The 24405-nt window shown below is 40.7% G+C and overlaps 1 protein-coding gene across 2 annotated transcripts in view; it reads right to left on the bottom strand.

Annotated features, from left to right (window-relative positions):
• LOC126092229 (intraflagellar transport protein 56) overlaps positions 1–24405 on the bottom strand; it is a 188208-nt gene extending 163803 nt beyond the window's left edge. The window contains exons 1-2 of one of the 2 annotated variants that reach the window (XM_049907730.1): positions 24253–24398; positions 20113–20259 (exon numbers count right to left, since the gene is read on the bottom strand). Coding sequence is in view for 1 of the 2 variants with exons in the window: in XM_049907728.1 (XP_049763685.1) it covers positions 24253–24255 (3 nt within the window). In the remaining variant the exon portion in view is untranslated. Of the gene's footprint in view, positions 1–20112; positions 20260–24252 lie in introns of both variants that reach the window. The other variant, XM_049907728.1, reaches the window with a different exon arrangement.

Genomic DNA, 24405 nt, shown 5'->3' with positions numbered 1-24405 from the left:
ATCACCTGCAGGGTGCCTGGAGCTCTCAAGGCAACTGTTTAAACAGTGAGTTTGGAAAGACATCAAACACCAAGGATTGCCACTGGTTAAAAAATGCAACACTGAGTTCTGTTCTAACAAAGAAAATTACAAGCAGGAGTTAAGAGCTGTTATTACAAAAATACTTTTTTGGATATTGAATATGGGAAAGAGGCAGATGCTCCATAATGGTACATATGATTTCAGCACATTACTTTCCTCTCTACAGGAGGAAATGATAGCATGAAGAAATTTCTTCTCTTAGTAGTCATTATACAGAATGCCAAAAGGCCCATAAGATTTTTAAACTAGAATATCTTTTCTCCACAGGGACCATAGTAGAAAAATATAAGTGGCCTAGAAGTCACATGCAATGTCACTACTCCTAGGAATTTGGTCAGAGCAAGTACAGTTGCTTGCTATGTGCCAAAAATGTTAGGTGAGCTAGCAAAAGCTATACAGGTTGTTGACCCAACAGTAGCAAAAGATGCACATGGTTTTTCATTGCATCAGAGACATTGTGGTATGGAGCACAAGGCACTGAAGGATAGCCCTTGTCACTGCTTCAGCAGCTAAAAAAAACATAAGTTTATAATGGGGCCTCAAATTACCCAGAACCACATATCTGCCAAGCATTTACATAACCCTCCCCCCTTTCCAGTTAGATCACCACAGAAGGGAACAAGATAAACAGCACTGACAATGAAAACAAAAGTTACATTGTTTCTAGAAATTTCAATCCATCACACTCAGTAGCACTTGTATCAAAAACATAAGTTTCAGAAAATATATAAGTAGACTGAATTACATGTCTGTTATACAATTATGTATTAACACACTAAACAAAGTGATGTGATGATGAACATGTATTTGGTGCAACAAATAATGTAACTGCTATAATGAAATTCCTAAGAGACTGGAAAAAGGATAAGCAATTATAAAACAGAAACTAATACAGCAAAAATGTATGTACAAGCATTTGATACAAATGATTTTTAGTTTCTTGGCCATTCAAATCTAAACTAAAAGTTTGGTTTGTGGCTGCAGGATGATATGTAAGCAGAGTGGGATACTACAGGTTGTTTGGTGACAATAATATGGGAGACCTGAGCACTGCATCAACCCACAAAGACTGTTCTCTCTTCAGCGCTAGTCATAAGCAAGCATGATGTAGAACTGTACACACCACTGTTGTGAAACAGATTATTGTCTGTTTCCTCACAAAGGAAGGTATCAAACCTTGTGAGATATTGCTGCACAATGAATTGTTCTTCTTGTCACTATCTTGCCCAGTGTTTGAATGTGCCAAAATATTTTGTAAGGGTTGCGATACTGTTCAAAACAAATCTCAGAAACTATGTTTATCGTCAAATGTAGTTTATGATAACACATTTGCCCTTTTGAAATCTTGTGGTAGATGACTCATATTTAGCCTCCTAAATGAGCAAGAGAGAAATATTCATTTAGGCACCTTCCAGCTGCTTTTGAGTCTGATAGATAACGAGAGATGCTTTTACAATGAGTTTTGAGCTGCAAGTATATTTGGCTACATCACTAAACATCAAAGACCATGATGACAAGTATGGATTGGAGGGAAAAAAAGGAGTGAGGGCCCCTGTAAAGGCCAGTACTTGTCTGTCAGCATATAAAGTTCTAATAACAATATTATGAAAAGGATAGTTGCTACTCACAGTATAGCGGAGATGCTGAGTCACAGATAGGCAAAACAGAAAGACTGTCACAAAATGAGGTTTCAGCCATCAAAGCCTTTATCAAAAATACACAACAGAAAAAGGCCTTTTTTGACAAAGGCCTTGTTGGCCGAAAGCTTATTTTATGACAGTCTTTTTGCTGTGCCTATCTGCAACTCAGCATCTCCGCTCTATGGTGAACAGCAGCTATCATTTTCATAATACTGTTACATCCCATCCTGGATTTTCTAAAGTTCTAATAACTGTCTTTTGGAATTTGAAAATATATGTAACTCAATGATTTTCCTCATGGTAACCACATACAGAACGCTTAACTTCAAGGAATACACTAGGCATCCCTTGAATCTTTCTTACAGACTGATTGATCCTCAAGTGACACTCAGATGTTTGTGTCCTGAAAGAGGTGTGAGGCGAACAAAACTTCATTGATGATGCAGCAGACCAGTATGTAAGCCATTATCTATTGGACTGTCCCTTTTATTTTGTGATGAAGGGATCATAAAGCTGTCTATTTAGTGGAAAACCTGCATTTATGCTGGAAGAAACCATACAGATAAATAATACACTACTTTTGACATGTCATAACCAATTCAAGCCACAAACAACTATATCTGGAACAGAACTATGCACAGTTTCATTGTTTATTAGATTTATCACCAATGTCAGTAAACTTGGTACATCAAATCCAGCAATTTTTACTTAGTAGGTAATTGATTGGTGGAAGGCAACGGCAAACCACCTCTGCTAGGACCTTACCTAGTCGGCAGTGTGGGTCTCCTCAGAGTATGGGACCTCATCATCATCATCAGGTAATTGATGGGCCAAATGAACATTTCTCTCTGTGTCACTAGGGGCATTTGTGTCCAGTCTTACTGATACCTCTTGATACCAAATGTGCAATTATCTTGAAGATCATGTCGAACATTTAATTAAACCCCTACCAAATTAAACGACTATTCCTAAAATATGAGCTTATCCAGAGACAATGAGTATCTCCAGCGGAATTCAGAGGACAAAAAAAAGGGTGGAACAGAAAATAAGGATAACTTCTTGCCAATTTCAAACATAATTCCTGAAATATGCACAATGATGAACAGCAGTTTAAGTAACACATAGCATTAAAGGGAAGAAAAGGGTCACAAGAACAACATGTTAAGTAGCTTCAGACATCTCAGAAGTTTTGGTGATCATGAAATTCTGGTTATAAAGCTCAATAAAGGGGGTATAAAGGACTTGTCAAAAGTGTATGCATCTGTCCTTATAAACCAAAATGTGAAAGGAGCATCCCCGTAGAGTGCAAAATTAAAATACTCAGGCATCCCCCAGGAAATTGTGATCCACTGATCAATCCTCCTATTCCAGAAGTACAAGTGAAAGATGAATTTAGTCAAATTGTTCCCTTTAGCGCTTACTGTAAGTATTACATCCATAAATATTGAAAGCTTGTCTACAGCTAATGGACAATTTTTCCACAACTTATGCAGTCGAGAAACACATTGAGTTTCCCTCCACAGATGTCCAAAGATTCGTAGATGATTCAAATCTACGCAATCAATAAGGGAGGTGCTACTCTTTGTGAAGCCAAACCTAATGGTAAGTTGTGTCTATCATAAGGAAACAAATGAAAATTAACTTACTTCATTTCTGTAGAGTTTAGCAACATTCTAGTTACTTCCATTTATGAACCTTCAAACGAAAAGTTTGGAATTATGCCACCTTTAAAATTTAATACAAACAAGAGATCTGGTGTGACAAGTGATTTGGCTCTGGTCCCTAATCCATGAAAGTGACTGCCCTCCATCATATGAGAGCCGAAGGCAGTAGAGGGATTATAACCCTTCACTACGTTGCTTTGCAGATGTGCAAAGCAAAGTTTCAACTCTCTTTTTGCTGTTGTTTTTGAAGTTTAACGCTTGAAACTGCTTTGCTGATGTGCTATGTTGTATTATGACAGTAACTGATAAGATTCTGCCACTAGAATGCACTACTGAGTGTATGACGCGACAATGTGTGTTTCTGTGAGTAGCATTGTAAGTCAGGCTGACATTTCTCTCTTTCGGTGGTGATTGTTAATAGTTGAATGGAAGAACATGTGAATGCAAAAAATTTGTAGTGCTTCTAGAACCTTTGGAGAGTATTCTGCTCCGTTCATTTTGTATTTGTGCTAGTAAATATGTGAGTAGTATACAAATCAATTTCGTTTGCATATGTGCAGAAGTGCGTAATAATACTTCTATCCACAATCGAATGATGAGAAAGTAGTGTTTCCTTCTTTCTGATTTTTTCTAGTTTATCGTGATAGTTCGAGTGCTGTAATGGAGTCATTCTCGTATTTTGACAATGGATGACATAAAGTGATGACATATGAAGAATTCATTGCCCTAGAATGCCCTTCTGGCAGTGAAGATGAGTTAGATTTTGACGATTCAGATGAAGACCCGACAATAAACGTAAATGATCTGGAATCTGCAGATAGTGATAGCGAGCCTGAGACTACTGTAGTTAATACACATAATTCTGTAATAACTTCAAGTTGAACAAATATATTTCAAGGAAGACGCGTATACATGAAAGTCACAGATCAAGTAAACAGAGTAAGATGTGTGTACACTTTAACAATCAAATCATAACTGAGTCAAGCCTAGCAGCCGCTGGCTGGCTGTCCGCTTAGGTGGCGCTGCTGCTGCATGGCTGGCAGACAGCGCAGCAAGTAGAGGACGCGCGTAACTGCACGGCAGCACTTTGAAAGATCGGCGAGTCACAACACCTTTCCCCCCTTTGAATTTGTTGCACAGGTCTTGATGGAGGCGGCCTGTAGATTGCTAACGTCCATAGGTGTTGTTTGACTGGCCATAAAGTCTCGAGGAGGCGGCTTCCCGTACGGACAGAAGTGTCCCCGATGATAACGGGTCGAGATGACAGGAGACGTGGGGGTCGAATCTGCTGGGGCCCCATGCACCAATCTGCCCGTTGCGGCAAGTCCGGTTGTTATAACAGGAGAAATGGGCGATGTGTCCGCGTCCGTAGGAAAAGGAGGCGAGTACAGTTGCTCCAATAGATGATGGTCATCTGGTTCCTGCATGGGCACGTCTCCTGGTGGCGTCAGTTCTTGTGCTGGCAGTGATATGATGGTGAGAGGACTGCATTGTGAGCAATGAGAGATTCCAGTATCCCAAGCGTCAGGTAGAGCCGAAGGTGGTGTAGCGGCATCCGGAACAGGCATTGCTGGCACACGAGGCCGAAGCTCGTCTGAATGACACACTGCAACACCCATGTCCGTCTGGATTTCATACAGGCATCAGCCATGGTGTCGTAAGATGCAGCCAGGACTCCATTTTGGCCGCCTGCCAAGCGAAGGCACCTGCGGCCGTGAGATGGAAGGCCGCAGAAGATGAAGTAGTGTGCGGGGCTGTCGGCCATGTAAGAGCTCAGCTGGGCTGTGGTCGCCCATGGGGGTGAAACGGTAAGAAGCCAGAAATTGGAGAAGCACATCATCAGCAGAAGACGTCAGGAGTTTCCTCATCTGAGCCTTAAATGTGCGGACCAGTCGTTCAGCCTCATTGTTTGACTGTGGATGGAACGGTGGGGCCGTGACATGCATGACGCCATGATGGGCACAAAAATCCGCAAAATTGGAAGAGGCAAATTGCGGACCATTATCAGTAACAAGAGTAGAGGGAAGGCCTTCCAAAGAGAAAATGCGAGCTAGAGCATTGGTGGTTGCCGTGGTGGTAGGCGACGTGCAACGGACAATGAAAGGAAAGTTAGAGTAGGTGTCAATAACGAGAAGCCAATAAGTACCTAAAAAAGGTCCCATGAAGTCAGCATGAATACACTCCTAGGGCTTCTCAGGCGAAAGCCACGGTGACAAAGATGACTTCGGGGCGGCGGCCTGTGATGCACAAGGGCCGCAGGCAGCGACCATGTGTGCGATTTCAGAGTCGATGCTGGGCCAGTACACATGACGGCGCGCCAGAGATTTTGTGCGAGACACACCCCAGTGCCCATGGTGAAGGAGGCGCAAGACTGAAGCACGCAAAGACGCAGGTACCACAACACGCCGCAAAGCATTTTCGGTGGAAAGGAGGATAACACCATCCCTAGCCGTGAGGCGGTAACGCAAAGCGTAGTAGTTCCGCAATGGATCAGAAGTCTTAGCGGACAGACGATCTGGCCAACCCTTCTGAATACAGCCTAAAACCCGGGAGAGGGTAGGGTCAGAACCCGTAGCAGCCACCAGCCAGTCCCCAGTGATGGGGAACCCATCCACAACCTGCTGCTCGGCAACATCCAGGTGGAAACACAAAAGTTCGTCCCTATTGAATGCCAGATCTGGACCCGTGGGAAGGCGAAACAGTGCATCAGCAATCGCATGTTGAGCCGTCAGCCGGAAATGAATCTCATAATTGAAACGAGACAAGTAAAGAGCCCAACGCTGGAGGCGGTGTGCAGCCTTGTCGGGAAGTGACGTTGATGGATGAAACAAGGAAACAAGTGGTTTGTGATCCGTAACAAGATGAAATTTGGATCCATAGAGAAAAACACCAAACTTATGAAGAGCATAAATAATGGCCAAAGCTTCTATTTCAATTTGAGAATACTTTTGTTGGGCATCTGTGAGTGTTTTGGAGGCATAAGCAATGGGTTGTTCAGAACCGTCAGAAAAACGGTGCGCAAGGACTGCACCGACTCCGTATTGAGAGGCGTCCATGGCAAGAACAAGATGTTGGCCAGGTCGATAAGTAGCCAGGCACGGGGCCTGTTTCAGCATAGTCGTCAATTTCTGGAAAGCCACATTGCAAGACGCGGACCAGTGAAAAGGCATGTTTTTACGCAACAGGCGATGCAACGGCTGAGCCACCGAAGCAGCAGATGGTAAAAACTTGTGATATTATGCTATTTTCCCCAAGAAGGCCTGCAGTTCCTCAACAGATGTAGGGCGAGGAAGGGCATCGATCGCAGCAACAGTGTGTTGAAGCGGACGAATACCATCCCGAGAGAGTTGAAACCCCAAGTACGTGATAGATGCCTGAAAAAATTTTGATTTCTGAAGATTACACTTAAAACCGGCAGTCTGTAAGACATGAAAAAGTGTGCAGAGATTTTGAAGATGTTCGTCAGTGGTGGAGCCAGTGACAACAATGTCGTCCTGATAATTTATACACCCAGGGACAGTGAGCAATAATTGTTCCAAGAATCGCTGAAAGAGAGCAGGAGCGCTGGCAACCCCGAATGGCAATCGTTGGTATTGATAGAGGCCGAAAGGTGTGTTAAGGACCAGAAACTGCCGGGAAGCAGCGTCAAGAGGAAGTTGATGACAAGCTTCTGACAGGTCAAGTTTAGAAAAATACTGGCCTCCAGCAAGTTTAGTGAACAATTCTTCAGGTCGAGGCATAGGGTAAGTGTCGATAAGGCATTGTGCATTTACAGTGGCTTTGAAATCACCACAGAGACGAATATCACCATTTGGCTTAGCAACGACAACGACAGGAGAGGACCACTCACTGGAAGTGACAGGAAGCAAGACCCCCGAAGCAGTGAGACGATCCAGCTCCCGTTTGACCTGATCATGAAGTGCCACAGGAATGGGCCGAGCCCGAAAAAACTTAGGCCGAGCAGTGGGTTTGAGCGTGATATGAGCTTCAAAATCGTTTGCACGGCCTAACCAGGAGAAAAAATGGACAAAAATGTCGTCGACAAGGAATCCAATTGAGCATAAGGAATAGCATCAGAGACGATATTGACCGAGTCATCTAAGGAGAAACCAAAAACGCGAAAGGCATCGAAACCAAAAAGATTCACCGCGTTACTATGGTCGACCACAAAATATGCGAACAGTGCGAACGACAATTTGTAAGATACTTCAGCATCAAATTGTCCCAAAAGATAAATCTTCTGTTTATTGTAAGTCCGTAATTGCCTAGTGACAGGTGACAGATTGGAGAACCCAGCTGAAGATACGTCTGAGAATTGATGATAGTGGCAGCAGAACCAGTATCCACCTGCATGCGAACATCTCGACCAAGTATTACAATTGACAGACAACACAGAATCAGAATCAGCGTCATGTTCATGAACATCATGTGTGCGGTCGGATTTGCAAACGGATGACACATGACCCTTTTTTTTTGCATTTGTGACACACGGCCCAACATTATGGACAATCTTCTCATGAATGTTTCATAAAACACCGCGGACATGAAAGAAGTTGCCGTGGGTTTTGCTGCAGTTTCTTAGAGGTTTGTTTACGGTTAGGCTGAGGCTGTGCTTGGGAGCGTACTGTGGCCACGTTGGCTGGTGGGGACATGCCACACGCTTCGCCAACATCACACAGAGGTTGTATTTCCCCGACATCGCCAAATGCCTCTATTTGCGCTCCAGTGGCGCGAGTAGTTTCAAAAGACTGAGCAATGGATTGGACTTCATCTAGAGTCGGAATGCCAACTGAAGGGCACGTTGCCTAACTTCTTTGTCGGGTGCCGATCGGATAATAGCATCCTGTACTATGGAATCGGCGTAGGATTCTTTGTGAACTTCAGTAACAAATTGACACTTTCTACTGCGGCTGTGAAGTTCAGCAGCCCAAGAGCGATAGGAGTGATTCAGTTGTTTTTGACAACGATAAAAGGCAACACGAGAGGCTACCACATGCGTTTGATTTTGAAAATAGACAGACAGAAGTGAGCACATATCAGCAAAGGACAAAGACGCAGCATCTCTCAAAGAAGCCAATTGCAACAACAACTGATACATTTGAGGTGAAATCCATGAAAGGAACAGAAACTTACATGTTTGTTCGTCTGCGACATGAAATGCCAAGAAGTGCTGTCGAAGACAGTTTTTCATAATCAGACCAGTCTTCCACGGTCTCGTCGTAAGGAGGAAAAGTAGGTAGAGACAACGATGAGAGACGCCCCGCATTTGATGCCGCAATGAAATCACGAATCGCATTTGTGAGAAGTGTTTGCTGTTCTATGAGGCCTTGCATTAGTTGCTCTAAAGTAGCCATGGAAACATGTGGGTCAACGATGGAAAAGAAAAATCCCATCCTCGTTGCCATTTGTGATAACTTCAAGTTGAACAAATATATTTCAGGGAAGACGCAATACATGAAAGTCACAGATCAAGTAAACAGAGTAAGATGTGTGTACACTTTAACAGTGAAACCTAGCTGGCCGCTTAGGTGGCGCTGCTGCTGCATGGCTGGCAGACAGCGCCGCATGTAGAGGATGCGCGTAATTGCGCGGCGGCACTTTGAAAGATCGGCGAGTCACAACAACTACTTCTAACATTCTGATATAATTACTGCTTTGTTCTACATGATGTCCTTATCCCAATAGTCAGCCACCCAGTCTGCCTATTACTGCTAGTGCCCTGTTTAGAATGTTGTAACGCAAAACAACTCTCAAAGAGCAAGAGAAATGTGTTAAGGCAAGCATTATATTTATCATCTATGTTATTGGCACTATAAACATCCTGCCACTCTTGTTCCTTGACAAGGTTTAGAAAACTCTCTATTGCTGTTGGATTAACTTTCCTACATAGTTTGTAATTATATGTGACATTTGTTTGACTATAGAAGCCTTTTAGTCTTAAAATATGTCCATCATGGTCTGAAAGGACATCCACCCTTTTACTAACAGAATGCTCATCTTGTAACGAAGATGAATAAAAATATTGTCTATGGCTGTGCTGCTGTTCCCCTGCACCCTAGATGGAAAAAACACAGTCTGCATCAGATCGTATGAATTTTGGAGATCTACCAACATCCTTTTTCTTGCACCATCATAAACAAAATTTATATTGAAGTCACCACATATAACTAATTTCTAGTACTTCCTACAAAGTGAATCAAGAGCCCTCTCTAGCTTGAGCAGAAATGCTCTGAAGTCAAGAGTTAGAGGACCTATGAACAACAACAATTAGTAGTTTAGTTTCACTTAATTCAACTGCCCCTGCACAACATTTAACTATCTGTTAAGTGCGCAGTGCCATGACACATCTATGGACTGAAATGGAAAACTGTTTTTTATGTACATAGCCACTCCCCCGCCTCGCTAGGAACTCTTGAAAATCAGCCAGCTAATCTGTATCCTGGTAAAGGAAGCCTCTGAATTGTCAAATTATTTAAGTGATGCTCCGACATACCAATAATTCAGAGTCAACCTCTAGCACCAACTACTACAGAATTTTTCCACCACCACCCACTACACTGTCACCTACAAGCTTTGCCAGCCTCCCCTTCCCATACCTATTGAGGTGCAGAGGTGCAGGCCATGCATAGTGAAACCCGATCTACTGATAGACCCAACTGACACCACTGAAATGTGACCCCTGCAATTTGCCATCAGTGCGCTCCCCAGCCCCATGTTACGAGTAACATGCCTAAAAGCCGCTTTAAGATGAGGCCAATCATGACGCTGAAACAGCTGCATGAAATGCACATTAGTGCCACCAGTTTGAGTAGCTATCTTTACCAGGTCACCACCTACATCATATTCCCCAACCCTATCAAGACTGTTCCCTGCTCCATCCACTTCACTACTAAGGACTGCTGTATGTTCTCTACATCTACAGCTACAAGAGGCTCCTCTCCGTTCAACTCTGACAGTTGGTCAAATCTATTGCATATATGCAAAGTATAACTGACTGAATAGCTCCTCCTCCTACCTGCCTTCTTGCCAACTGCCAGTTCCCATTCCCCACCACCCTTCACCCTCCTCAACCTATCTAATTCCTCCTTTGCGCTTTGTAACTGCACCTGAAGGGCACAGATCTTACGCACCTGCTCCTCTATCAACTTATTTCTACTGCAGATTCTGCATTCCCAGGAGAGGATCTCACTGGCTTCTCCACTGCATTCCCCCCAATGAACAAATCCCTCACCGTAACCCACTAGTCACAAACCTACGACAGAGCTCACACTTCTCACTCATGGTAAAATTTTACAGTTACTGAAAAAAACTATATGTCTGTGTTACCCAAGTTCAGTTACACCAGTAGAACTATTCATAGAACTAACAATAGCAGTCTCAAAATTCTCTGTCTACTAAGATAGCAACTACTTGTATTAATACTACTACACCACAACTAATACTAATACCAACAAAACTTCACAAAACTATTAGCTAAAATCAAAAATTCAAGCGGCCACTGGAACACTCAACAAAGTTAAAACACTGAATGAAAATTTTACTGAAATATTTCACTAGAAACAATAAGAAACATAAGCTGAAAACTAAAGCATGATATTTACTAAATGACTTCAATGCACAGAAAACTCTAAAAAATACAGCGAGCGAATGTTTCCAAAAATTTATTAAATCGTTATTTCGCCACAAACAGCACAAAGCCGAAAAATATTAAATTTAATAACTGTATAACAGTGCACAAATAACTTTGTCAATACTTAGCTTTATAGCTGCTACAGCTGCAACCCACACACTGCAAAATGTAAGCAGGTGATACCACAGAAAATGATGCCCTAGAATCAACTAGTGCTGGCACAGACTGGTATTGATGGTGACATTGCTCTTTTCCCAGAAATGGTCATCTCATGTAGTTTTGCTGATTTTGGCATCTGGAAGTATGGTGATGGGAAATGATTGTGATATATTGGAAACATATCAGCATGTTGTCCTTCTGTTCCCTAAGTCTGCTTTTCTGTGCGGTGATCGAACTGCAAGAAAACCGACTGCATCTCTGTTGTCAAGAACCTTAGATGTTATCTGATGATTGTAGCATAAATCTATGGTTTCATAGCCAACTCCTCCAAGTTGGTTTACCTGGTACATATCAGTACCAATGACTGATGACCTCCTTCCTCAATACTACTTCCTCCTGGCTGAGTTCACCATTCACTGCTGCTACTTCCAGCCTCTGCATTTGACACTGAAACATACGATAAACTGTCGTTTCTCATCTAATATTAGCAATTCTATTGGTCTTTCGTGACTCCCAGGGTATGACAATCTGAAGTCTGTCAAGCATCTTTTGTTTGGTATACTCATTTCTAATGCATTTCTTCAAGATGCTAGCACACTTGATGAAGTCCTCTGTTGTAATGGCATCCCTTAAAAAGAGTGCTTGTAGATGTCATCTTCTGCGCCATTCATCGGGTGTTAAATATTGTGAGCTGCTGTCATATTTTGGAGCACTGTGTGAGACACAGTCCTAAAACACTCTGTAAATACAGGTGTGTCATCTCCTACACCCCCCCCCCCCCCCCTCCAACCCACCCATAGCATTGGGCTCTGCTCTTGGGATATGCCACTGGTTGTCAGCAATGTCTTCTTAATTCTCACCTGAAATTTTTCCCAGTTACTGAACTTTTACTCTTCATTCTTGAACCGCTGCTGTTCTGTACCATCCAAATGAAAGTATACTTTGGCAAGACACATTGTGTCATCCCACCTATTGTATTTATTGACACAATCAAATACCTTTAGTGATTTAGTCCGATCCTGGGCAAATGTTAGGCCCTACATAACGCACCACTATACCCCTATCATCATCAGTGCACCCACCACAAAATATGTGTACGGTACACATGAAGAATTACTGTAAGTAGACCTTTGCATCATCTTGAATTTTCATGAGATTACTATCATGATCATAGCCATGGTCATCTTATGAGACTCATATAAAGGAAATAATATGTTGCTTACCTCTCCTTGGATCATGCTATATCAGTCAATGAATTCTTAGTCAGTGAAAAAGAGTCTCAGAAATGTTCAGCAATCTCCCATGTGATTCCAAATATGTTGGCATGGGTTGGTACCATGCGGCTGCCCATAGCCGTGCCAACCCATTCATGGGCCATCTAGAGGAATCCTTCCTATACACCCAGAATCCTAAACCCCTCACCTGGTTCGGATTCATTGATGACATCTTTGTGATCTGGATTGAGGGCGAGGACACCCTATCCACATTCCGCCAGAACCTCAACAACTTCTCCCCCATTTGCTTCACCTGGTCCTAATCAACCCAACAAGCCACCTTCCTAGATATTGACCTCCACCTCAAAGATGGATAGATCAGTACCTACTAACCACCAGCAATACCTCCACTTCGACAGCTGCCACCCATTCCATACCAAGAAGCCCCTTCCATCACCTAGCCACCCATGCTCATCGCATCTGTCGTGACAAGTGGTCTCTCTCGAAATATACCAAGGGTCTCACTGAAGCCTTCACAGACCATAATTATCCTCCCAATCCTGAACAGAAAGAAATCTCCCCTGCCTTATCTTTCCAGTCTCCCACCACATCCCAAAGTCCCAACGTCCGGCCACAGAGGAGCATTTCCCTCGTAACTCAGACCCCCCCCCAGGACTGGAGCAACTGAATTACATTCTCCACCAGGGTTTCCACTACCTCTCGTTGTGCCCTAAAATGAGAAATATCCTGCCCACTGCCCTTTCCACCCCTCCCACAGTGGTATTCTGCCGTCCTCCACACCTACACAATATACTCGTCCATCTCTACACAACCCCTGCTCCGAACCCCTTACCTCATGGCTCATACCCTTGTAACAGACCTAGATGCAAGACCTGTCCGATACATCCTCCCATCACCACCTACTCCAATCTGATCACAAATGTCACCCATCCCATCAAAGGCAGCACTACCTGTGAAACCAGTCATCTGATCTACAAGCTAAGCTGCAACCACTGCACTGCATTCTATGTGGACATGGCAACCAACAAGCTGCCTATACGCATGACCACCGACAAACTGTGGCCAAGAAACAAGTGAACCTACATTCCTGTAACCCTCTTGGCCTCAACCTTCGTTAGTCATTGTACTTACCCATCCAGCCTCCCTGTTCCCATTCCACCATTGCACCCAGTCTGTTTAGTTCTCTCCTTTTCCGCTACCCCGTCTCCCCACTTCTCCCCTATCCTCCGTGTAACCTCCCGGCTGCACATACCGTATTTACTCGAATCTAAGCCGCACTTTTTTTCCATTTTTTGTAATCCGAAAAACCGCCTGCGGCTTAGAATCGAGTGCAAAGCAAGCAGAAGTTCTGAAAAATGTTGGTAGGTGCCGCCACAACTAACTTCTGCCGTCGAATATATGTAGCGCGACAGAGGCATGCTTTGTATAATAGGCACAAAGATAAATACTGGCGCCAAAACCTCTGCGTCAGTAAATAAATTTAAAAAAAAAAAGGGCGGAAGACGAGCTTTTTGTTCTCCGCCCCGAGTTTCAACCACTGCATTTTCATACATTATCCAACGAAGTAAATACAAATTCCGTATTGTTCATCTTCGAATGTAGCAGAATTTCAATGTACTGCGAAAATCAGACTGGCAAAACTGTTTGGGATTTTTGTCAATATGGCCAACTCTACATTCTGAATTTTTTCCTACCTGTGAGAAGAGATGGTTGCTAATAGAACTTTTATGTATTGTGAATCACATGCAGTATTCTCTTCACCATAAGAATAATACGAATATAAACATTTTGCCATGTATTGTTTCGTGTTTGCTGTTATCTCATTTAAATCCTGTGTGCCCAATAAACTACGAAACTAGAGTGAGACAACAGCAAACGCGGAAGAATATAAGATCGTGTCATGTTTATATTCGTATTATTCTTATGCCTAGTAGTGATACAGTCAGAAATGAAGCATGGCAACTGACTACATTTATAAATCTAAGATGACTAATTTCTGTGCAGAATTTGATGTACTAAAGAAGCGGCCGCAAAGATTTTCAAACGGAGAAAAATTTTCGCCAACTCTTGTTCAGAACATGTTCTATCATACGCAGCCTATTATTTGGTTCTTGTTGATCATTATCAAAGAAAGCAGCAGTATAAGTAACAACAAATAAGTCTTTTGCCATTGTTTCGCTAATGAGACAATTCCTCTCTTTTTATTGTAAGCGGTGGTAGCGCGTACAAAAGCAAGCCATGCCGCTAGCGGCGACAGGTCGTAAACACGCACTATCAGAATGCGACGAACAATGCATGACAGTACAGTAATGCATTTTCAGCTTAGAGTGACATATACACCTATAACAAAGAAAATGGCACTTATAAGATCGAAGCAAAATAAGCAATCGATTCAAACCAGATGAAGCACGTGAAAAAGGAAGGGTACTCGTATAAATACGGACGGAGTGCGTGACGCATAGCAATGGCTACCTGATAAAGCTTAACTGCTAAGCTTACGACTCGAACCAAACTACTGTAGCTGTATCATCATTCATTCGACCTAAATTGTGTCTCATATGACAATGGACCAACTTTGTTTCGATTTGGAGGTGCGGCCTAAAACTTTTCTCTCCCCTCGAATTTCGAGTCTCAAATTTCAGGTGCGGCTTAGATTCGGGAAATTTTTTTTCCTTTATTTCGAGTCTCATTTTTCAGGTGCGGCTTAGATTCGAGTGCAGCTTAGATTCGAGTAAATACGGTAGCTGCCCTATCCTGTCCCTGCATGCTCTCCAGCAGCACTGCACTGTCCACCACCCCTACCCTACTATCCCCCCCCCCCCTGCCCGCCCCAGCCTCCTCCTTACCCCCACCCAGTCGCAACTCCCATCATGCACTGGTGCTGCTGCTCAGAGGGAACAGGGAAGGGGCTGGATGGGTGAGGACAGTGACTAAAAGCAAGAAAGATTAGCGTTTAACTTCTGGTAGACAATAATGTCATCAGAGACAGAGCACCGCTCAGATTACGATTGGAAGTCAGCCGGATGGCTGCACCTTGATTTGACCCGTTGTCCTTCAGGATGTTTAAGTCCAGTGTGCCAATTAAAGCACTGCAGTGTTCAAACCAACTTCCTTTAGGTGCTGACAGCTTTACTTTACATTCTGTCACACACTTTAAAGTGTGTGGCAGAGGCCATATGCAGAATTTTATTTCCATACCTACACACTGAATAATTTTTATGATTTGATGTGCCATTAAAAATGTGAAATGGAGCATTATAATAATTTTCATAAATATTTGTGGTTGTTGTTGTTGTGGTCTTCAGTCCTGAGACTGGTTTGATGCAGCTCTCCATGCTACTCTATCCTGTGCTAGCTTCTTAATCTCCCAGTACCTACTGCAACCTAAATCCTTCTGAATCTGCTTAGTGTATTCGTCTCTTGGTCTCCCTCTACGATTTTTACCCTCCACGCTGCCCTCCAATGCTAAATTTGTGATCCGTTGATGCCTCAAAACATGTCCTACCAACCGATCCCTTCTTCTAGTCAAGTTGTGCCACAAACTTCTCTTCTCCCCAATCCTATTCAATACCTCCTCATTAGTTGCGTGATCTACCCACCTTATCTTCAGCATTCTTCTGTAGCACCACATTTCGAAAGCTTCTATTCTCTTCTTGTCCATACTATTTATCGTCCATGTTTAACTTCCATACATGGTTACACTCCATACAAATACTTTCAGAAACGACTTCCTGACACTTAAATCTATACTCGATGTTAACAAATTTCTCTTCTTCAGAAACGATTTCCTTGCCATTGCCAGTCTACATTTTATATCCTCTCTACTTCGACCATCATCAGTTATTTTACTCCCTAAATAGCAAAACTCCTTTACTACTTTAAGTGTCTCATTTCCTAATCTAATTCCCTCAGCATCACCCGACTTAATTCGACTACATTCCATTATCCTCGTTTTACTTTTGTTGATGTTCATCTTATATCCTCCTTTCAAGACACTGTCCATTCCATTCAACTGTTCTTCCAAGTCCTTTGCTGTCTCTGAAGGAATTACAATGTCATCGGCGAACCTCAAAGTTTTTACTTCTTTTCCATGAATTTTAATACCTACTCCGAACTTTTCTTTTGTTTCCTTTACTGCTTGCTCAATATACAGATTGAATAACATCGGGGATAGGCTACAACCCTGTCTCACTCCTTTCCCAACCACTGCTTCCCTTTCATGCCCCTCGACTCTTATAACTGCCATCTGGTTTCTGTACAAATTGTAAATAGCCTTTCGCTCCCTGTATTTTACCCTTGCAACCTTTAGAATGTGGAAGAGAGTATTCCAGTCAACATTGTCAAAAGCTTTCTCTAAGTCTACAAATGCTAGAAACGTAGGTTTGCCTTTTCTTAATCTTTCTTCTAAGATAAGTCGTAAGGTTAGTATTGCCTCACGTGTTCCAACATTTCTACGGAATCCAAACTGATCTTCCCCGAGGTCCGCTTCTACTAGTTTTTCCATTCGTCTGTAAAGAATTCGTGTTAGTATTTTGCAGCTGTGACTTATTAAACTGATAGTTCGGTAATTATCACATCTGTCAACACCTGCTTTATTTGGGATTGGAATTATTATATTCTTCTTGAAGTCTGAGGGTATTTCACCTGTCTCATACATCTTGCTCACCAGATGGTAGAGTTTTGTCAGGACTGGCTCTCCCAAGGCTGTCAGTAGTTCTAATGGAATGTTGTCTACTCCCGGGGCCTTGTTTCGACTCAGGTCTTTCAGGGCTCTGTCAAACTCTTCACGCAGTATCTTATCTCCCATTTCATCTTCATCTAAATCCTCTTCCATTTCCATAATATTGTCCTCAAGTATATCGCCCTTGTATAAACCCTCTATATACTCCTTCCACCTTTCTGCCTTCCCTTCTTTGCTTAGAACTGGGTTGCCATCTGAGCTCTTGATATTCATACAAGTGGTTCTCTTCTCTCCAAAGGTCTCTTTAATTTTCCTGTAGGCAGTATCTATCTTACCCCTAGTGAGATAAGCCTCTACATCCTTACATTTGTCCTCTAGCCATCCCTGCTTAGCCATTTTGCACTTCCGGTCGATCTCATTTTTGAGAAGTTTGTATTCCTTTTTGCCTACTTCATTTACTGCATTTTTATATTTTCTCCTTTCATCAATTAAATTCAATATTTCTTCTGTTACCCAAGGATTTCTATTAGCCCTCATCTTTTTACCTACTTGATCGTCTGCTGCTTTCACTACTTCATCCCTCAGAGCTACCCATTCTTCTTCTACTGTATTTCTTTCCCCCATTCCTGTCAATTGTTCCCTTATGCTCTCCCTGAAACTCTGTACAACCTCTGGTTCTTTCAGCTTATCCAGGTCCCATCTCCTTAAATTCCCACCTTTTTGCAGTTTCTTCAGTTTCAATCTGCAGTTCATAACCAAGAGATTGTGGTCAGAGTCCACATCTGCCCCTGGAAATGTCTTACAATTTAAAACCTGGTTCCTAAATCTATCTGATACCTTTTAGTATCTCCAGGATTCTTCCAGGTATACAACCTTCTTTTATGATTCTTGAACCAAGTGTTAGCTATGATTAAGTTATGCTCTGTGCAAAATTCTACAAGGCGGCTTCCTCTTTCATTTCTTCCCCCCAATCCATATTCACCTACTATGTTTCCTTCTCTCCCTTTTCCTACTGACGAATTCCAGTCACCCATGACTATTAAATTTTTGTCTCCCTTCACTACCTGAATAATTTCTTTTATCTCATCATACATTTCTTCAATTTCTTCATCATCTGCAGGGCTAGTTGGCATATAAACTTGTACTACTGTAGTAGGCATCGGCTTTGTGTCTATCTTGGCCACAATAATGCGTTCACTATGCTGTTTGTAGTAGCTAACCCGCACTCCTATTTTTTTATTCATTATTAAACCTACTCCTGCATTACCTCTATTTGATTTTGTATTTATAACCTCTAATCACCTGACCAAAAGTCTTGTTCCTCCTGCCACCGAACTTCACTAATTCCCACTATATCTAACATTAACCTATCCATTTCGCTTTTTAAATTTTCTAACCTACCTGCCCGATTAAGGGATCTGACATTCCACGCTCCGATCCGTAGAACGCCAGTCTTCTTTCTCCTGATAACGACGACCTCTTGAGTAGTCCCTGCACAGAGATCCGAATGGGGGACTATTTTACCTCCGGAATATTTTACCCAAGAGGACGCCATCATCATTTAATCATACAGTAAAGCTGCATATCCTCGGGAAAAAATTACGGCTGTAGTTTCCCCTTGCTTTCAGCCGTTCACAGTACCAGCACAGCAAGGCTGTTTTGGTTATTGTTACAAGGCCAGGTCAGTCAATCATCCAGTCTGTTGCCCCTGCAACTACTGAAAAGGCTGCTGCCCCTCTTCAGGAACCACATGTTTGTCTGGCCTCTCAACAGATACCCCTCCGTTGTGGTTGCACCTATGGTACGGCCATCTGTATCGCTGAGGCACGCAAGCCTCCCCACCAACGGCAAGGTCCATGGTTCATGGGGGGGATATTTGTGGTATGGTTATATAAAGTTGCAGTAACAGTTAACTACATAAATTTGATAACTGAGTAGAACTGATGATGGGTGTGAAAACAGGTTCCGCTAACATCCTTCCTTATTAGTTCTCTTGTTTATAGACAGGGCCTTGCACTTACAAAATACTATCACATCATATTAATTTAGGAAGGCTTTTTTCTTTAAAAACACTCAAAATTACTATAAATTGAAGGATGGGCACTAACACAACTGATCCCCAGCTGTTTTTTTTTTTTTTTTTTTGTGTTTTCACATTGGTCTTCATTATTTTATGGAGCATATGATAGTGTCTTCAGAACTAATGGGGGCCAGATGGTGAAAAGTACAAATAAAGTTTCACTTTGTGATGTTTGCCTGCTTTATTTCTTCATTGATAGTCATATTCCACTGTTAAGTTGATGCATTGTTGTTAATTTAACCAATACATCATTCCTGTTTGACAATCGGCCGTGGACTGACTGTCTCGGGACCAAAAATTGGTCCCTTATACATCCTCGCAATAAAAGGCATTGAAACTATACACTGTTTGATGCTTAAGTTACATAAATTACTATTAAAACATAACTCATTCAATTAACAGAATACATCCACAAATTCCTTCTTTTTAACAGTTTCTTCTACTGCCAAGGTTAGGCCAAATTATTTGTGTAAATAATGAAATCAACAGATATAGTCATACAAACCGTAGCTTTGATAAACCTGGTAATTATTTTGGAATTAATTAAGGGCTGGCTTTGCTAATACGTTTTCAAATAGAGCCAAGTAAGTACTTTAAGACTCATAGTAGTTCTTCCTCCAAATGTTTATAATTAGTACAGAATTTATATTTGTTTATAAGTCAAAAATACAGCATAAGTCACGAAACAATTACTGCTTTCACCATATAATAAAAGGTATTAACTAGAAATGGTCAAAATAAATTAAGAGATTAATTACATACACAAAACTAAGAACAAAATTAGACCTGGTGCTACATTCCTTAAGACTGAGGGCCAACCTTTCTGTTTTATGGAAATGCAGATTATAATCATGCATGATAATGGTAATTAGGCAAAAATAAAAATAAAATGAATTTAAGGAGGCAGATGGCAAAACAAGAAAGGAAGTAAAGAGATCCCACCTTGCTTCATCACAACTTATCTTCCGAAGGGTGCTTGTATTATTATTATTTTCATTTTACTAGAATTTACGGACTTCCTGTAGTTGACATCTCACAGGGATGACTGTATGTTACTTAATTAATTTGGGGATCATATCATGTGTAAATCTGTTAACAAAGGACAAGAAAACCACAGAAACTTAAATTTATGATTAATGGAAAATCTCATATAAAGATGTGAAACAAATACTAACAAAGAGATAGAGGGGCTGGCCAGTACTTACCTCAGCTCAGTACAGCCGATAGATACACAAAAAACAGAACCGAAAATTTACGTTCCTGGCTTTCGGAACAAATGTTCCTTCATCAGGGAGGAGAGAGGGGAAAGAAGGGTTATGAAGCAACAGGGAAAGGAAAACAGATCCTTGCTACCCTCCCTGTTTTCCTTTCCCTGTTGCTTCATAACCTGGGTTGTGAGTAACTGAATCCACTTTCCCTTCTTCCCTTTCTTTCACCTCTCTCCTCCCTGATGAAGGAACATTTGTTCCGAAAGCTAGGAACGTAAATTTTCGGTTCTGTTTTTTGTGTATCTATCAGCTGTACTGAGCTGAGGTAAGTACTGGCCAGCCCCTCTATCTCTTTGTTAGTATTTGTTTCAAAACTTAAAATTTATGTACTTTATTAGCAACAAACTATTAAATAAAGCGAAGTACTATCCATGCTTGAGCCACCTCACTTTAAACAAATAAATGCTGCACACCTTAATGTAAGCTACAAAAGTCAATCACAGTGTCTACTGAAGAGAATGATCGCAATTCCGGAAGGAACTACAGGGGTTATCAATTTGGTTTAAGAAGGAACAGATCAACTACAGTAAATACCAGCTTTTCTACACTCAGACAGGTAACTGAGTAAGACTGGGAACATAACACTGATATTTACAAGGTTTTGTTCACTTCAGAAAAGTTTATGGCAGCCTACACAGTGATGCAATACTACTGCCTTGAAAGAGTTTCAACTTCCACAGAAGTTAATATGTCTAGTATAGATGCGTTTAGAGGACATCTATTACAGAGTAAAGATCATTACAGGAATGTCAGAGCATTTTGAAGTCAGAGCTAGACTTTGACAAGGAGACACATTATATCCAGTACCCGTTAATTTAATTTTCGGAAAGATACATCAAAAATTAAACCAATCTGGAATAAAATTGGGTAACAACACAATAAATCAGCTCGCATATGCAGATGATGATGATGTTATAATAAGAGGTAGTGAAGACAAATTGCTGCTCATGACAAGTTCTTACACAAATATTGCAAGGAAATGTATTTATTTATTTATTTACAAATTAATGAGGCAAATACCTAGTACATGGTCGTACTGACAGTTCATGAAGAAACTTTTAAAAGAATAAACATATTAAAACATTTAGGAAGCATTTATAGCGAGTAGTATAGTATGAAAACGGAGATTAAGGCAAGGATCAACAGCGGCAAACAGAAGCACATTTTTGCTTATACGTCATTCTCAAAAATTGTGCATATTTAGGTCCCAGGTAATAACATGCATTATTTAAATGCATTTAAGTTTTTTTTCAAACATCTTGAATTTAGTTTAAAACTATGTTAAATCATTAATTTACTTATTTTTAAATAAAATTATTCAATTTTGTTAAAAATTTGATTAATGGTATGAGAGATCTCACCTCCGTTACTCATCCCCTTCACCTATCTTGATTACATTACATTAAATTGTACAAGACATTATTAAGGGTTTTAATTTTTAAGCATTTTAACAATTAGAAAATTTATTCAGAGTAAAATATTACTGTATTTTTTAATTAAACCATTTTTTAAAGTTGTTTAAAAATTGTCAAACCGAGTCCCATGCTACAGCCTCACCTCCGTGAATAACAGCTATCAGTTCAATAAATTTTTCTCTTGAAGCTTTCTTCTTCATGTAAGGGGAACTGCAAGCAGCCATCTTGATTCTTGTGCAGTTATAGTGTGACTTGTACGATTGTAGCAGTTTGAGTTAAATTATTAATGATCATCACCTCCATTACACTATTGCTATATGTAAGTTTTAATAATTTATAATTGTTATTTTTATCAACTAATTACATATTAATTGTAGATTAACACTAAGGAAGCAGAAAAGTCTAACCTCAAAAGAAGCACCTCGACATCTAATTTTGTGAATGTTTCACACTTCCATTACTCTCACCTCCATTAAAAATGATCTTCACAGAGGCGAGAATGTAATAACGGAGTGTTGGTCAGTGATTAAATGATAAAATAAGCTCTCTTATTTATCAAATTAGAAAAGCTATGGCCACATAAGAGTGAGAAATCTATCTTTTAACTAGACATTGATTTTTTTAAGGACAGTTTAGGCTCTAACTTACGTTTTTCAACATATTAAAAGGTTAGCCTAATGCATCAAAATGATCTTATTTTCTTTACTTTTAAAAAAGTAGTGATGAGATTATCTAGCTTATATATGCTTGCTGAGTAGGTTTATATTAATGTTACATACAACAGCCTAATGGTTTTTAGTTTTTAAAGCTGTTCACCGCACTCAAAACCTTGCTTTGGGCTAAGGCCTGAGATTCTTAGGGTAATTTGTCTGTGTTCCCTGAAAATGAGGTCTCTCATGTAGAATGATGTGAAATCTTGACAGTTTTAAATCCACCAACCATCAATAAATGAGGACAGTACTACTTTGATGATTTGAAAAATTATAATATTTCAGCCTGATGTACCATCTGTATCTTGATCTATTCGTACACTAACAGCAAAAATAACAAATAACGATTCACTTTATTTTTCAGTGACCATTATTAACCTCTAACTTATCCAATATTCAGACATTTTAGGCAGTTATCATCTCCATTATTACCCTGCATTACTATTCTAAATAAAGTCTTTAGTTTTTTCCAAGAAGTGCAGTCTTTTTATGGAACCACTATTCGAGTATTTATTTACTTCACTGTGCTAACATGAAAATAAATAAAACATAATTCTTTTCGAAATTATAAAAAAAAATTACAAAATATGCCCAATTTTTTAGAATGACCGTTATGGGACACACTGTGCAGTAGTGCAGTTATGAGAAGTTTTATATCAGACTATACCAGTGTGTAGCTCTACATGGCTGTCAAACACTTATGTTAAGGAAAACTGATGACAAGAAACTGCTAGTCTTTGACAGAAAGATACTTAAAAGAATGTTTGGCGCCATCTCAATCACAGGAATGGAGGCTATACTGAAAAATCTGGGACTGGCAGACCTACATTCACAAGCTGATATTGTCCAAAGGGTGAAGAAAAGTAGATTGATGTGGACCAGATACCTAATTAGAATGGGAGAGGTAAGACTACCACGAGTGGCTTCTCAGGATCTAATAAACGCAGAAGGGGCTCTGAAAGACCACAGACAAAACTAAATAATGATATTAACTGGGATATGGGAGCAATTGGTATGGAAAATAGAGAAAGGTCCATAAAAAGCCAAAAACGGGCATGATTGGTGGAGGAATGTTGAGCATGCATATGGTTTCCAGGGCCAGGAGAAATGTTGATCAAGCATATTGTCTCCCAGCCCAAAGTGACAATATAGAAGAAGAAATCATAAATAAAACTGCTGCTTCCTCAGTTACAATGAATAGTTGCATTTGTCTGTTACTTGTAACTTAATGTTTCGGTCTACTGTACGTGCTTACAACGGCATTTTCCCACAAAAAAGAATAAAATAAAAAAACTGTGTAAATCTGATCTGTGTACCTCTAAGATTGGTTTTCATTTTCAGCAACAAAAACCATTAAGGAGTAAGAGTAGGAATTCCAAGATCCTTAAAAAGATTTCGGGAAGAAATACTTTACACATATTATTCCTCGGAATAAATATTTTATTTACTGCGTTAACTTACATGAAGTTCCTGACTTACTGAGCTACGTATCACGGTGCATGCTACAAATAATATGTCGTTTTGGAATCTTGTTTTGTATGTAAAATTCAATGTTTGATAGAGATTGAAAAATCACGTTTAATTACAAACGCATGACATTCTCTAAATGCCCAAGTATGAAGAAATGCTAAACTGGCTCCGTTACGTTACGTATTTTTTTTCTTTAAAAACTAGTGGCCTAATTCTTACCATACGTAATGAAAAATCGATCAGGTAGAGATGACACAAAAAGGTGACTGCCTTAGTACTTCCCAATCACTCGCACGTGCCTTCGGCCCAAACAACGTATCACGCGCACGCAGTCGTATTTCGCTCTGTGGAATTTGTTTGACAACCGTCTCC

This window comes from Schistocerca cancellata, chromosome 7 (genome assembly GCF_023864275.1).
Source record: "Schistocerca cancellata isolate TAMUIC-IGC-003103 chromosome 7, iqSchCanc2.1, whole genome shotgun sequence".
NCBI classification, from domain to species: Eukaryota; Metazoa; Arthropoda; class Insecta; order Orthoptera; family Acrididae; genus Schistocerca; species Schistocerca cancellata.
The sequence above is the reverse complement of the archived record's forward strand: the minus strand, read 5'-3'. Positions and strand labels throughout refer to the sequence as shown.